Below are 14838 nucleotides of genomic sequence, written 5' to 3'. Positions count from 1 at the left end.
AGGAAAAGAAGAGGAAATTCCTGGAAAGCACAGATTCATTTAACAATGAACTTAAAAGGTTGTGCGGTCTGAAGGTGGAAGTGGACATGGAGAAGATTGCCGCCGAGATCGTGCAGGCAGAGGAGCAGGCCCGCAAAAGGCAGGAGGAAAGAGAAAAGGAGGCAGCAGAGCAAGCGAAGCGCAGTCAGAGCAGCATCGTTCCTGAGGAAGAGCACGCGGCAAATAAAGCCGAGGGAAAGAAAGACGACGAGAACATTCCAATGGAGACAGAGGAGACACACCTTGAAGAAACAACAGAAAGCCAACAGAATGGTGAAGAAGGCATGTCAACTCCTGAGGACAAGGAGAGTGGGCAGGAGGGGGTCGACAGCATGGCAGAGGAAGGAACCAGCGATAGCAACACCGGCTCAGAGAGCAACAGTGCCACGGTGGAGGAGCCACCAACAGATCCCATACCAGAAGACGAGAAAAAGGAATAGATGTTGCCTTGTTTTATGTGTTCTAAATACTTTTTTAAATGAAAAAAATGTTTTTTGGTTTAAAAAAAAAAAAAAAGCATATTCATTCAACAAATGTTTACTGGATCCTACTAGGGCCAAGGCTCAGAGCTAGCTGACCTGCTGGACACATGGATGGGTCGGGGAAGCTCTTTCTCCTGCCCTCAACATGACAGTTCTGGAAGAGACTGATGACCAAGAAGAGCCAATGTCACAGAAGTTCTGTTTTCTTGGAGTTAGAGAAAATAGAAGTACTTCCAACCTATACTGTGGCTCTTATTACTGATAGAATACTTAATAAATCATAATTTTTATTCACTCTAACTGCTAAAGCAGCTTTCAACAGTAGTTAATAAATCATCTTCAATTTTTATGCTCCTCAAATTCCCCCCTTTTTTTTTAAAGCTACTGAGCTCTTCATTAGGCATTCTATGTTAAGTAACCCCAGGAGGATTAAATAATGAAGACTAACCAAAGTGCTTAATATGAGGGAATGTATACAATGTATTAAATATATGCCAATTATAAAACACCCTTTCTACTACATGAAGTTCCTTTTACACTTCTTAATAAGAATGTCTCAAAAACTGCTGACTTGGCTAATAATTCCTTAAATCACAATATGGACTTCTTAGGCATTTTTAATTATGAGCTGAAAACCTATAGTTGACTAGATATAACATTCAACGCTGCTAGTTGACTACAAAAATAACACGTCTCACAGAACAGCTTTCTAAATATTCTAAAATTACTATCATCGCAAACCACAATTTATAAAAATAATATAGTACATTTATGTCAATCGTTATTCATGATGTTAACACAGTCATAGCCAAATTTAAATAGTTCTGGCATTTGGCAGACTTTAATGAACTAACCAAGGTCACAATATAAATACATTTTGAAACATGCAGCTCTTCACTATCTTAAAAAGCATGACGAAAAACACTTGATTTAAGGGAGTTAACAAAAAATAGAATACCTTAGACAAAATGCATTTTTATCCTATTTAGAACTCTAAAGGCCTCTACATCCAGAAGATCAGCTTACTCCTTCAAACAGAAGAATGTATATTTCTATGAAACCTTATGAATAATATCCTTTTGCTTAATTTTTCTTCTTTAAGAATTCAGCTTTGTAAGACTTGTCATTTTCTGGTATCATTAAAATCATTTCTGAAATTCTACTTGGACTATTTTTTATCTTCAACTATTAGGAATTCATCCTGATGAATTCTAGAAGGAGAAAGAACCTTCCCCAGTTCTCCAAAGAGGCCAATACCTTCCTCAAATAACTGATGCAAAATCCCAGCTACAACTAAAACATGAGAACAAGCTGGCTGAGGGAAAGTAGGCTGTCCCAAGGTGCTTGGTAAGATCTCCTCTCAGTAAACAGTACTTTTTACCCTACGTGTCCAACCCAGGGAAGAAGAAATTTTTGTTACGACTTTTCTTTATAAAATCCTATCTCCCACCTTCAGGACTTTGCCTCCGGTAGGAGTCCACCATCCAGCCAGCTTGCTAGATCCATCTCCTGGTATCTCTTACATCTTAGGCCTCCAATCTCTGCCTCCTTCCTAATCCTGCTCCTTTAAAAACTTCCTTGTTCTATACAAACTCACAATGAGGAAATGCAAATAGTCAACCAACAGACGAGAAAATGTCAATCAGAGGAAGGCAAATTAAAAATACAAGGTACTGTTTCATCACCTATGAAATTCACAAAGATTCAATTGACTATGTTCATTTTATTGTAAGAGGGAATATAAATGGTTTTTGGAAAGTTATCCCTCAAAATATATCACTATCTTTCAGCCCATTCATTTACCCTTCTAGGAATTTGAGAGGAAATCCTACTTACAAGAGTGTGGGCATAAAAAGTGAGATGGAAACCTACTGGACAAGTGCGTTTATCTCAGCATTTTTTATAAAAACAGAAAACTGGAAATAACCTACATGATCAGATACAAGGAAATGGTTAAATAAAGTATGATGCTTCTATGTGATTGTGCTAACATCAAATGACACTTCGAAAGAAAATTTAAAACACACACATACACAGTACGACTATAACTGTGGAAAAAAATAAACTTCCATGTTTGGGCAAGGAAGGGGTAGTGTGGATTCTACTTGTCACTGAGTAACAGAGCTGTGAATGATTGTCCCCTCCCCGTCCAGGATGCTTTCAAATTTTTCTTTCCCGAGCAGGCATTAGTTTACAATAAAATAACACAATGAAAGATACTTGCCTCATCTACAGATCTATTCTATCCCTTGCTAAGACAAATCTCAAAGTATAGTAATTTCTGCTGAGCAACTTTAGTGATACACATTTAACAGCAGCCTTTAAGAAGCAATATAGCAATGAAAGGCAGACACTAGTAGTGAAATTTCAGGCAGCGAGGAATGGGATTTTGAGACTGGGTACACACCCCTGTGCTTCCCTAACCATTCCACAGGTCTGGCCTTCTGCCTTTTGCCTTATGCCCTGACAGAGATACAGTGAGGAAACACACCCTTTTAGTACAGTAGCTTCGGCATATATTCCTGTGAAAGAGAAACCAGGGTTAGACAATCATGTTCCAAATATCAGCTCAGGAAAACTGGACACGCCACCCCTCGCATGGGCCAGGATCCTTGGCCTCCAATCTCTGAGATCTTCTGGTTCCTCAGAAGAATCAAATGTTCCTCAAGGGACCTTGAGAAGACCATTCAGCGATGATGGATTTGTCAGAAATGGAGACTCCAGCAATAGCTCGTGGTCTTTGGATGGCTTGAGTTCATGTCTCCCGCCGTCATTAACAGGCCTGTGTATACCACTTATTGCCACACCCTTTCTCATAAACTTCTAGCATACGCAAACAGGCTTCCCCATCAGCGTTACCACAAAGATTGTTTCAGACTGTGGTGTACTTTATTATTTATTAAACCATCCTTTGAGAATTTAGCCTCCTTCTTCATCAGATTTTCATCCTCTCCTTTCCATGCCTTCTTTCCTACTAAGTCGCTCTTACTAAACGCTACCACAAGAGGGCCTGGAGATAGGACAATCTAATTAGCAATTCACATAAAATACAAGAAAAATGCAAATGAAAGTTAATATAATATGGTGTGAGTATCACTTGTATGGAGGATGTAGAGCAATAGTGACCAGAAAGTAGCAGAGCAAATAAGGGGCCGGGCTTCTGATAAATGTTAAGAGCCGGGGAGATGAAGGGACTGAGAGAAAAAGCAAGAATGAAGGAGCCAGTCTAATTATAAAAGTCAAATAAATACAAAGGATACCTATGCTTTTTAATTTTATTATTTCTGTTCTGGATTATCTGCGGGACTGCTCTCCCCTAATGTACCGAAAGAAGCTGCCCGAGTATTCGTGACAGAAATGAGGGCTTGTGACTTTTTTTTTTTTTTTTGAGACAGAGTCTGGTTCTGTTGCCCTCGCTAGAGTGCCGTGGCGTCAGCTTAGCTCACAGCAACCTCAAACTCCTGGGCTCAAGCGATCCTCCTGCCTCAGTCTCCCGAGTAGCTGGGACTACAGGCATGCGCCACTATGTCCAGCTAATTTTTTCTATATATATATTTTTAGTTGTCCAGATAATTCCTTTGTACTTTTAGTAGAGATGGGGGGTCTCGCTCTTGCTCAGGCTGGTCTCGGACTCCTGACCTTGAGCGATCCACCCGCCTCCACCCGCCTCGGCCTCCCAGAGTGCTAGGATTACAGGCGTGAGCCAACGGCCAGCTTGTGACTTTTAAATGCTCTTAAATCTTAATCTCATTTGGTTTTCTTTCAAGTGTCTGATGATCACAGAAGTCTTTAGCAGGACTCAGTGGGGGAGGGGCAGAGCTGCCACGTTCTCCAGAGCAAAGGAAATGGCCAGTATTGCTTTCTCAGGCAATCCCTTACCAAGCGAAGATGTTCCAGCTCCCTCTAGGATGGTCTCAGCAGGGCTTCTGGCAGTTGGCCTGCCATTTAGGGCTGAGGAGGGAGGGCCTGGCCGGCCAGTCTCCAAAGCACGTGTTCTCATTAGAGTCAAGATATCCCAGGCTGAGTGGGGCCTGGGTGCTAAGAAGCAGTTCTCTGTCGTTTGTACACTGGGGGGAGCTCAGTAAGTCACAGCTTACAGGCCCTATTTCTCATATGTAAGATGGAGTACTGAGCCAGAAATCCTAATAAATCTAAATTCAACGTGAAGCTCCTGAAAAGGCCAAACTCTTTGAGTTACAAAATACAACTGATTTATGGGTGCTTTGCCTACCAAGTGATAGACTGAGTTCTCATTATAGAATTTATCACAATTATATAATTTTTGTCAAACCTAAAATAATTTTCTTTCTCATTTCTTAAAAACATTTCTGCGAAGACAAAACAGATTAAAATTCACTTTGCTTGGTATCTCTATTTGGGGAACAATTTCAATGCTTAAGGAGGTAACTCAACTATGACTACTCGGAGAATATGGTACCTTCAGGAACAAGCACATTTGACTATGAGAAAGACAAATTAATTCTCTAACACATATTTTGTGTTTTTTTTCCTAACACATATTTTGAAGTACAGAAACTGAAGAAATATATGTAGTAAGTATATAATTTAAAAGATACCTAAGGTTTTTTGGAATTTGGCAGGAATCTGAGAGTTGACAATAAAATCATAGCTATCCGGAAAGATCCTTTTGATGAACTGGAAATGTAACCCTGTAAGCATTAAAATTTAATTTTAACTTTTTTTTTTTTTTTTTTTTTAGAGGCAGGGTCTCACTCTGTAGCCCAGGCTGGAGTACAATGGCACAATCGTAGCTCACTGCAGCCTCCAACTCCTGGGCTCAAGCAATCCTCCTGCCTCAGCCTCTTGAGGTAGCTGACACTACAGGCACCCACCACCCAACACTCAGCTAATTTTTGTTATTATCATTATTTTTTTTAGAGATGGGGTCTTGCTATGTTGCCCAGGCTGGTCTTGAACTCCTGGCCTCAAGTGATCATTCCCTGCCTTGGCCTCCCAAAGTGCTAGGATTACAGGTGTAAGCCACCACACCCAGCCTAATTTTAACTATTTTTGATAATCTTTTGAAACATCATTACCTGCTTCCCTGATTTATTAAACAGCATATGATCAACATAATCTTGGCTTGATGGCTTTAGGTAGTGACCAGTAATAGTAACAATTGCAAGTAGCATTTATTGTGCACTCACTGTACACCTGATACCATTCTAAGTGCTTTGTATGGATGATCACATTTAAGCCTAAGGATCCAACAAAGTGGGTACTATTATTATCCCCATTTTACAAATGAAGAAACTGAAACTCTGAGAGATTAAGTAATTTGCAGAAGGTCACAAAGTTAGTGAATGGTAGAGGCCAGATTCAGAGCTAGGTAATCTGAGTCCAGAATTCATCCTTTCACCATCACATTGCTCCAAATGTGCTGGTGGAGCAAGACAGGGGACCCAAACAGAGAATTTCCAGAACCTACCTGGGTGGAAAGAATGGCCCATAGATTGGTGTGATTTTTAAATGTACGTCTACTTTTTAAAAAATAGTCTGTTAGATTAGCTGTCAATTCTTCTGTTATCCCCACTACAATGTCAGAAAAGCACATACATTCATAGTTTGAGAGAGGTCCCCCAAGTCATCCCACCCCTTTTCTCTGGGTGGTCCTCTTCACCCTTTGTGTATACAGCAACCCTCTCTCTCTCCCTTTCTCCCCTTCTTCTTTTTTCCCACTTCTCTTTATAAAGAGTGTTTAACTGAATGATTACAAATGTCTCTGCTTCCTGCAGAGATCTTTATAAAGAGAAAAAGATCTGGGTGGGCATGGTGGCTCATGCCTGCAATCCTAGCACTCTGAGGCCAAGGCAGGAGGATCGCTTGAGCTCAGGAGTTCAAGAGAGACAAGCCTGCACAAGAGCGAGACCCTGTCTCTACTAAAAATAGAAAAATTAGGCAAGCATCATGGCCTGTGCCTGTAGTCCCAGCTACTGGGGAGGCTGAGGCAAGAGGATCGCTTGAGCCCAGGAGTTTGCGGTTGCAGTGAGCTATGATGACATCAGTGCACTCTACCCAGGGAAACAGAATGAGACTTTTAAGGAAAAAAAAAAAGATCTCATATCAAACTTTCCCTTTCCCTGGGTGGCTTTACAAAGAAGTTTTCTAAACCACGCCACTAGTAAGATTTTAAAAAATTACTATAGTTAACTTAAAAACTATTTTGATCCATGGTTGGTTGAAACAAACCAAAACTAATAAGAGGTCAAATTTGTAATACTGTGGAATTGTATGTGTTTTACACTCATTCTACATTAGGGTCTGCAAATAATGAATACAGACAGTCAATTTATACACTTACTTGGACTTTTATTTAGGCTGCAAGCCCTGTGGGGGATGGTGAGCAACACTCACTGAGGATTGGGACTTCTCTTCTGAACTCAACTCTGCCACTAAATGGTGATGTGATTTACTGAACAATCTTTGTGTTTTGATTGCCTCTACTGTAAAATGAAATGAGCTGAGCTATCTCTAAGATCTCATCCAACTACAATACTTTGAGCATATGATTAGTTTTAAAAATCAGGTATTTAAAGTTATCATTTTTACAGCATATTGTTGGTAACAGAAAAAAATAATTTGTAGTTTGTGTAAAAAGGGCCAGGAGACAGGGAGGTAGAGGTAGTTCAATTACTGAACACCAAGCAAGGCACTAGGCTAAGAACACAGAGGGAAAGTCAGGATTTACATTTCCCAAAGAAAGAATCTCTTTCCTAAACTACCAAACATAGGTTTCTCCTTTATTATTTTTTACCTACTTAGAGGAGCTGTTTTGCTAATCATTTCACAGTATCTTTGGAGCTCACAGTCACTGTTCCTATTTGACCAATCTAAACTCATCTTTGACAAACCATGTTTATGATTTTGTAGATTACAAATAAATTAAGAGGTCACAGGTGCTACACTGGGCTGGGGGCATAAGCGTGTTCCAGTGTAATTCTGATCTACTCTGTATATATACACCTTATCCCTCACAAAGACTTGCAGGTATTCCTCCTCTTTGACCTTGGGACACATGCTTTAAACTCTCTTTAATAAAGAATTTGCACATATGATAGCTTATGAAATAATTAAAGAATTTGTACTACCATAGCTTATAAAATCTAATTCAAATATGTAAGTTCTCCAACGAATTCCAACAAATTCAGACCTCATACAAAGGTACTTTTTACACCTACGAAATACTAGGATAAATTTCTCAAGATGGTTTAGTTTATTAGCACACCTAAGAAATACAGATGTATTGATTTCAAAATGCATTTTTTAAAAACTTATTTTCACACTTTTAACTAGGTTCTAAGTCCTATGTACGGCTTCTTTATATGAATCTTGGTTGCCTGATAAGAGGAAGACAGAATACTCCTCTTGGAGAAATTATCAATAGCTTACAGAAAATTAAGCTGAACACAATTAACTCTCCATTAACAATCTTTTCTTGGTTTTGCATATTAATATTCAATAATCAGCATCTATTCAAGTACTTATACTGTTGAAATCTTAATTTATTCATCTACTTGTTAAAGAGAGAATCCTGTATAAACACTCCATGCCCTCCCTCCTCTGGGGAAGAGCCCCTAGGTGGGGCAATGCCCCACTGGCCTGTGTTCCGTACGGAGCGTGTCACAGAGTGAGGGTAGCAGAACAGGCAAGCAACCCAAGGGTGTAGAAGCTCCTTCAGTCTGGCTTTTATTATTTTGTAAACATTATTTTCCACATCAGACTACCTATACAAATAAACTGGAGAGTTAAGTTTCAAAATAAAAATGTTTTGTTTCATTGTAACCTGTCAAGGTAGATTATTCCCACATCTGATCTTTACCAAAAGGGCAAATTGTCAATAGTTAACATAAATTATAGGCTATATACCTAATGTTAATATAAAATATAATAAAAGTATATTTTAATCACAAGCCATCAATATGAAAATTTTCTTTAAATTTATGATTATACAAAAATAGGTCAGTAATAAAAAACTAAAGTCTTGTTTGGAGAAACTGAGAGAAGACAATTGTGACCCCACAGTTGTGGGGTCCTAAAGCTTTATGTGATAGATCCAAGGCTGCCAGCCTGCCAGCCTGCATACACTTCCAACCCCTACTTGGACTGGTAAGGATTCCAGTCTGAGAAAGGAGGAATCCCCTCTGACAATTTGACTGTCTTCAGCCTCTGCTACTCAGGACCCCCCATAATTTCAGAAAATGAAAAATAAAATATTAATCCTCCAAAGTGGATTAAGACTCTAATCCTAAAAGACATAACAAGCTCATTGTATAGGCTCAAAAAAAAAAAAATGCTAAAAATGTTTCCTGATTTTAAAAAAGAGGTGGGTAAGAGGGTAAATGGACTATTTTTCTGAAAATTCCACTGTGCTCTTTTAAGTTCTGTGCTTCATTACTGTAACACTGCTTTTTAAAGCTAAGGACAACTTGAGTACAATTTTAACAAGATCAAACTTTTTAAAATACGTATGTGCTATGTATGTATTATAAAATTCAAGTTATTTACAAAGTTTTCACAGGGGTGGGGAAAGAAAATCTTAATTTGGTATTAAATCAATCCATCAAAGCAGTGGTGGAAAGCACTTAACACCTTTTTGCGAAGGGTGCTAGGCAATGTCCTGTTTGAAATTAACAGATTATCTTCCCTCAGACACAAATTTGTTAAAAATTTACTGTAGTACCAGAAACATAAATGTGTTCGCAATATAAAAAATAGTACTGACTGCTTTTGAACCAAATTTACAAAATATGAGTTGAACCCAAATTACAGTCCAAGCTCCCAACACATCAGACTTGCCTATCTACACTTTATAAATTTTAACTATAAAAGAGTTAGTGCATTCACGTGTGATAGAGAACGTAAGTATAAAGAGAACTAGGAAATACAGAAAGAATAAAGAACAAAACCAAGGCTAAGATCCACTGTTCCATGACAAGAAGTCCATAGATTCCTGAAACTGACTCTAAATATGCAAAGTTAAAGTCCAATGCCCTATTCACAAAAGGCAACCACTTTTCCTCTCTGAAACCAAACATTTACAGCATAGTTTTTAGAACAGCATCATGAATTACCTTTTTTTTTTTTTTGGTTTACAAAGGAATACACCTGCCTGAACTAATCTGATGGAAAATCATAATCTATTTCTTCCCGTTAGCCTTTGACTAAATACTGAAGCTAATTATGCTGGCTCTTTTGGGTTCTCCCGGCACCATGGAATTTTAAAGAACACTTTCAGTTCCACCACTTTATGCAAGACTGGGCAGTTTCAAAACACCTAGGTGCGAAGATGTGAGCACCACATTTATACAGAGGCTACATAAATTTTCTTTACATGGTTAATTAAGACCTTGTGATTTAGAGATACAGATAACATGGATCCAATAGGGATGGATATGCACACAATTAATATGCTGTCCTGAAGTGACTGCTACTGCCCCACAGCTTTTGCTCTGAATGTACTTTTACTCACTATTGGTCAGTACCAACAGCTTTTAACATCTATGCATCTTTAGCACTTAAAATCTTTTCCTCGGACAACATCATGTGCCCTAACTGGCAGCTCGTATGAATTTAGAGGTATGAAATATGTAAGTTACACTCATCAAATTTAAGGGAAACACAAACAGACACAGATCATTTAGGATTAATTTCCTATGGTTTGGATTGGATAGTTTTAAGGAGTCTGGGAGGATGTTTAGTAAGAAGTAGAGCTTTGCTACACCTTCCATGTTGGGTAACACTGACAGGATTTCATGGAGAAGGGAAACTGCTAGATAGAAGTTGTCCGGGTAAGTAGAATCCATTCCCCCAAGCCTGGGTGGGATCCATGCCTGAGGAGGGGTCTCAAAGAAGCAGGAAGGCTGATGGACTGTGGAAGGAAGCTGTCTGCATGTGAGGAATGAAGGCATTGTTCCCAGAGTAAACTGAAAGAGATCCAAATCCACTTTAACTTGCTCAATTACGGCTTAACCAGGTTCATCTGGTGTTACATTATAAAGTCACAAATCCTATGACAATCGTGCTGTCTTCATTCTGCAACCACTTAATCTAAATACCTCTTCACTACCTCAAAATTCTGTTCACTCTCTGAAAAATGGGATCAGGAAGCTTCCTTTCCTGATTATCTACCCGAGATCAAAATATTAATACAAAATTTATTTTCACAGAGACTCTGTGAAAATATTTTTTAAATAGCAAAGATATTACTTCCATTCATAATGTATTTTAGAAAACTGAATCAAGATTTGGAATGATATGCTTTTAATATGGTTCCTACAGCTCTTGATTCTGTGTAAGATCCAGCCTGGCTCAGTTTCACACAGGGGAGTAGAACTGGAAGGAGGCATGTCCACAGTGAGCCTAGTGACAGGTGACAGGGAGAAAATCCTGGTTTCCCGATTCAAGTCCTGACTCAGTCACTAATTGGTTCTGGAGCTCTAGGCCCTTCAACTTTTCAGCTTTAAAATGATAGCCTGAAATGATTTTTAAGGCCCCCTTCAGCTTTAAGCTGGTCATGAACTAATCACGTTACAAGTTCTAACAGAAAATTACAAGAAAGTACCAATACTTATCAAAGTCCATGTTTATCCTAGATTAAGTTTGTCATCATTGTGCTCCTGTGGAGGCGAACCTGTTGCATCACATGAAATATCCTATTTCTGACTGTGTACTAGAAATACAAGAGGCAGTAGACAAGCTTTTTAAATTTTCATTTTTTTAAAAAAAGTAAACAACGTATCCTCCTATGCTGGGAAGTTCTCGAGTTTCACCTTTACAGTCTGAAAGTACACACAGAATGCCACCTGGCAGAATGGGGTCACATGATTGAACGCGGGGTGAGCTGCCCTGCTATTTAGAACCTTTTTATCAAACGCCTGATTGATGCTTTGCGTTTGCATTTAAGCTTCATTTTAAAGCCACGTCCAAGCCTTATTAGGGGGCTGATTAGTGCCTTCGCTGTTACTATTCTCAGAGATAATTAAACGAGTAGCGGCCAGTGAAGGAGGAGATTTCCATATCACCTGCCCGTGTATTTATCATACCTACCTCGTATGGCTTGTGCTCACCAGAGCAGAGCATGCAAGTTAAAAGCAACGAGATTCAACCTCAGATCTTAATTGGTCACATTTACTATGATACTGAAAAAAAGGGAACGAAAGAGCCTCTGACACAGCACCTGGTGGAAGGGGAAAACCTCCATCTCTCCCTACACTGTAATGTTGTAGTCTTAAGAGTTTCAAAGGTCTCCAGTTTCTCCCAGAAAAACACGGCCGTCGGGACGATTTCTGGCACGGCGCACTCACCTCTTTGATCTTTGCCCTCTTCTCGCGGACGTCGGCGTCCGCGGGCTCCCTGCTCTCCACCCCGATGGGGGGCACGAAATTCACCTGGGGCAGTCCCCTGAACGGCTCCTTGTCACGCAGCTGGTCCTGGGCCACCTTCTCCTTCTCCAGCAGGATGTCTCTCTGGATCTCCTCGGGCAGCTTCTGCAGGGTCTCCTTGGCTTCCCTGAGAGCCCGCTCGTGGTTTTCGCGGATCCTGGCCAAGTTGTCCTCCAGGGCGGCTGCCGGGTCCCGGGGCGCGCCCTCTTCGCGGCGCCGGGCTCGCCCCTCGGCCGTGTCCTCGACGCGTGCTCCGGGCCCGAGCTTGTGGTCGGCGGCCGGCTGCAAGGCGGGGCTGGAGTGGAACAGAACCCCGCTGAGCAGCTTGGAGGAGTCCGGCAGGAAGAAGATCGCCCCGAAGCAGAGCGTGATGAAGGCGCTGAACACCAGCAGCAGCACGAACTTCTCCGTCAGGCGGAAGGCGGCGGGGCCCGACCCCTTCCTGCCGCCGCCGCCGCCGCCGAGCCCCCCGCCCAGGCTGCCGCCCGCCGGGCTGCCGAAGAGCGGCAACAGGCCCCCCACGGGCATCGCTCCGGCCGCGGCCGCCGGGCCGCCCGCTGTCCAGTGGCCCGGCGCCGCGCCGCTCAGCAGCCAAACTTCGCCGCCGCCGGGCGTCAGCGGCTGCGGGGCCGGGTCCTGCGCATCCAGGCCGCCCAAGCCCCTCGGCTGGGCTGCAGGTCTGCCCTGGGGAAGCAGCTCCCCTCCGGGTCTTCTCCCCGGGGCGGCTTCTTTGGCAAACAGACACGCGCGACAGACCGCAGGCTGCAGCCCCTGCGGGAGAGAACACAGTAAAACGTAGTAATTACGATGATGATGATAAAGTTTCCAGCGGGTCTCCGCCCTCTGACGCCTCGCGAGCTGCCAGGACAGCTCCCCTTGCGCGGAGTCCAGAGTCCGACTCCGGGCACCGCCCTCGGAGCCCACTCTTTGGACTTGGGGTGAAGTTTCGGGTCCCGGGGGAGGGTGGCGGGGTGTCCCGCGTACACGTGGGGCAGGGCCGCGCGCGGACACCTCCTGGAAGGCGGGCAGCGCACCTCGGGCGGGAGGGGCGCAGCGTGAGCCGGGGACTCGTCAACTTCGCCCGCTCCCCATCGCCGAGCTGAGACTAGCTGCCTCTTTTTCCCGGGCGGCGGCTGAGCGCGCTGCGCCCCGGCGCGGCTCAGGTGGGCGAGCGCGCCGACCTGCGGGCGAGTAGCAGCGAGCAGGGTAGCACGATGCCCTCCGCCGCGGCCCCGCGAGCACTAATAGCACTGCCGGTCTCGGGGCGGTAGGAAACGAGGGCGGTGACGCGTCCGGAGAGTGACGGCGCGGCCTGGCCAATCACGCGCTGCCCAGGGACCCGCGGGGGCGGGGTCGAGGCGGGGTAGGGGATGCGCGGGGCGGGGAGTTTACGGGAAGCGCAGCCCCGCAGGGGCCCTTCTGGGGGCGGGAAGGGCGCGGGTCCCGGCGGCACGAGGCGGGCGGGAGCGGCCGCAGTGAGGACTGGCAGACCCGTGGCCGGGGCCCACGCGAGAAGAGGCGGGCGAGGCAGGGATCGGGGAGTTTCTACCGCGCCGGCCTCGGGCCCGGGTCCCGAGGGTGATGGATCTTCGAATGGCCCGGGGAGCGCCTGGGCTGACCGGGACCTCCCTGTCTGTCCTCGGACCCGCGCCAGGCGGTCGGGGCCCACCCCAGGGGTTCCCCGGGAAAAGCAGGGTCTCGCTGGGGATCACCGCGCACCGCGCCGTTCTGAAGCGCGTCTTTCCCCCAAAGACCCCGGTCTTACCCAAGGCCGGGATTCCCCCGGTGTCCGGTAGCAGTTAACCCCAAAGTCCCTCTGTTCCAGCAGCCATGCTCCTGAGCGCTTTTGAGCTCTCTGGTCTAGCATCCTTTTACATCCTAAGAGACTTAAGGTTTTGTGGTTGCTTAGAACTCTTCGTATGCACCCTCTTCCCCTTCAAAAAAAAAAAGTTGTTTGCCTCCCCCGCCCTCTCCCACTTTCAAAATTCATTTACCTCATAGCAGTTGGTCAAATTTTCCATTCAAAGAAGAGTTCTATGCTGCCATAGCTTCAAGCAATAAATTGAACACTGTGTTGAAATTAAGTCTTGGATCCGACTACTTCCAGTGAAGGGAGGACTTGGTGCAATAGAAAATTGTTTTCAAGACTGCATTATTTTCCAAAATGTGTTTGTAATTCCCCTGTTGCTCCACAAATAAAGGGTTATCAGAGAGAAAAAAGTTGACAGACTGCCCATTTTTAAAAGCTGATTTGTAGCAGCCTTATTTTCCCTCACCCTTCTTTGGAAACGTGATTTTAGTTCTGTTTCTAACTTGTTTCTTAAAGGAAACAGCTGGCACCTTTCAGGAAGGTGCCCACAATACAGCTGTTTTGAGCTGTTAAACTGCATGGGAAAATAGAAAACTAAATCAGGAATCTTTATTACAGTTTTCATTTAATTATTGATTTTAACCTTTTTTGTATATTTGTTTTGTGTAAAATGAGTCAATCATATGCTCAAAGTTTATTGTAATAGGAAATTATTGTTGGATAAAGCCGATTTTATGGCTTGGTTATTTTGGTACCTGCTATGAAATTCTATGCCCAGAAGAGTGCAGCATATCCAAGCAGGGTAATAAAGTTTAGAAGGGCTGAAAAAAAAAATAAGGATGGAAAGATGATTTTTGTTTCAGACTACATTTGGAGGTTGTTGAATAGGCTGGAAAGTTTGCATCACTGTGAAATAATGTTGTTTGTTTTCTAACAACATCCTTAAAATTGAGTTACCTCATGCATAGATAGATGGCAGATAGATAGAAATTGGGGTTAATTACCCCGAATGTGGTCTCTTTATGATCGTCTTTTTTTGGGTGGAATGATTTATAATTTTAAAAATTATATTTTAAAAATGGATTTTTTTCTTATAGCCACAGAA

At 43.0% G+C, this 14838-nt stretch overlaps 1 protein-coding gene across 1 annotated transcript in view; it reads right to left on the bottom strand.

Moving 5' to 3' along the window:
• The window catches only part of MAN1A1 (mannosidase, alpha, class 1A, member 1), a 206938-nt gene extending 193775 nt beyond the window's left edge, over nt 1-13163 (bottom strand). The window contains exons 1-2 of the mRNA XM_012650549.1: nt 12958-13163; nt 11846-12694 (exon numbers count right to left, since the gene is read on the bottom strand). Coding sequence (XP_012506003.1) covers nt 11846-12451 — 606 coding nt within the window. The 5' untranslated portion in view covers nt 12452-12694; nt 12958-13163. The remainder of the gene's footprint in view (nt 1-11845; nt 12695-12957) is intronic.
• Nucleotides 13164-14838: the final 1675 nt, after the last annotated feature.

Source organism: Propithecus coquereli, unplaced genomic scaffold (assembly GCF_000956105.1).
Source record: "Propithecus coquereli isolate 6110/MARCELLA unplaced genomic scaffold, Pcoq_1.0 Scaffold331, whole genome shotgun sequence".
In the NCBI taxonomy this organism is placed as follows: Eukaryota; Metazoa; Chordata; class Mammalia; order Primates; family Indriidae; genus Propithecus; species Propithecus coquereli.
The sequence above is the reverse complement of the archived record's forward strand: the minus strand, read 5'-3'. Positions and strand labels throughout refer to the sequence as shown.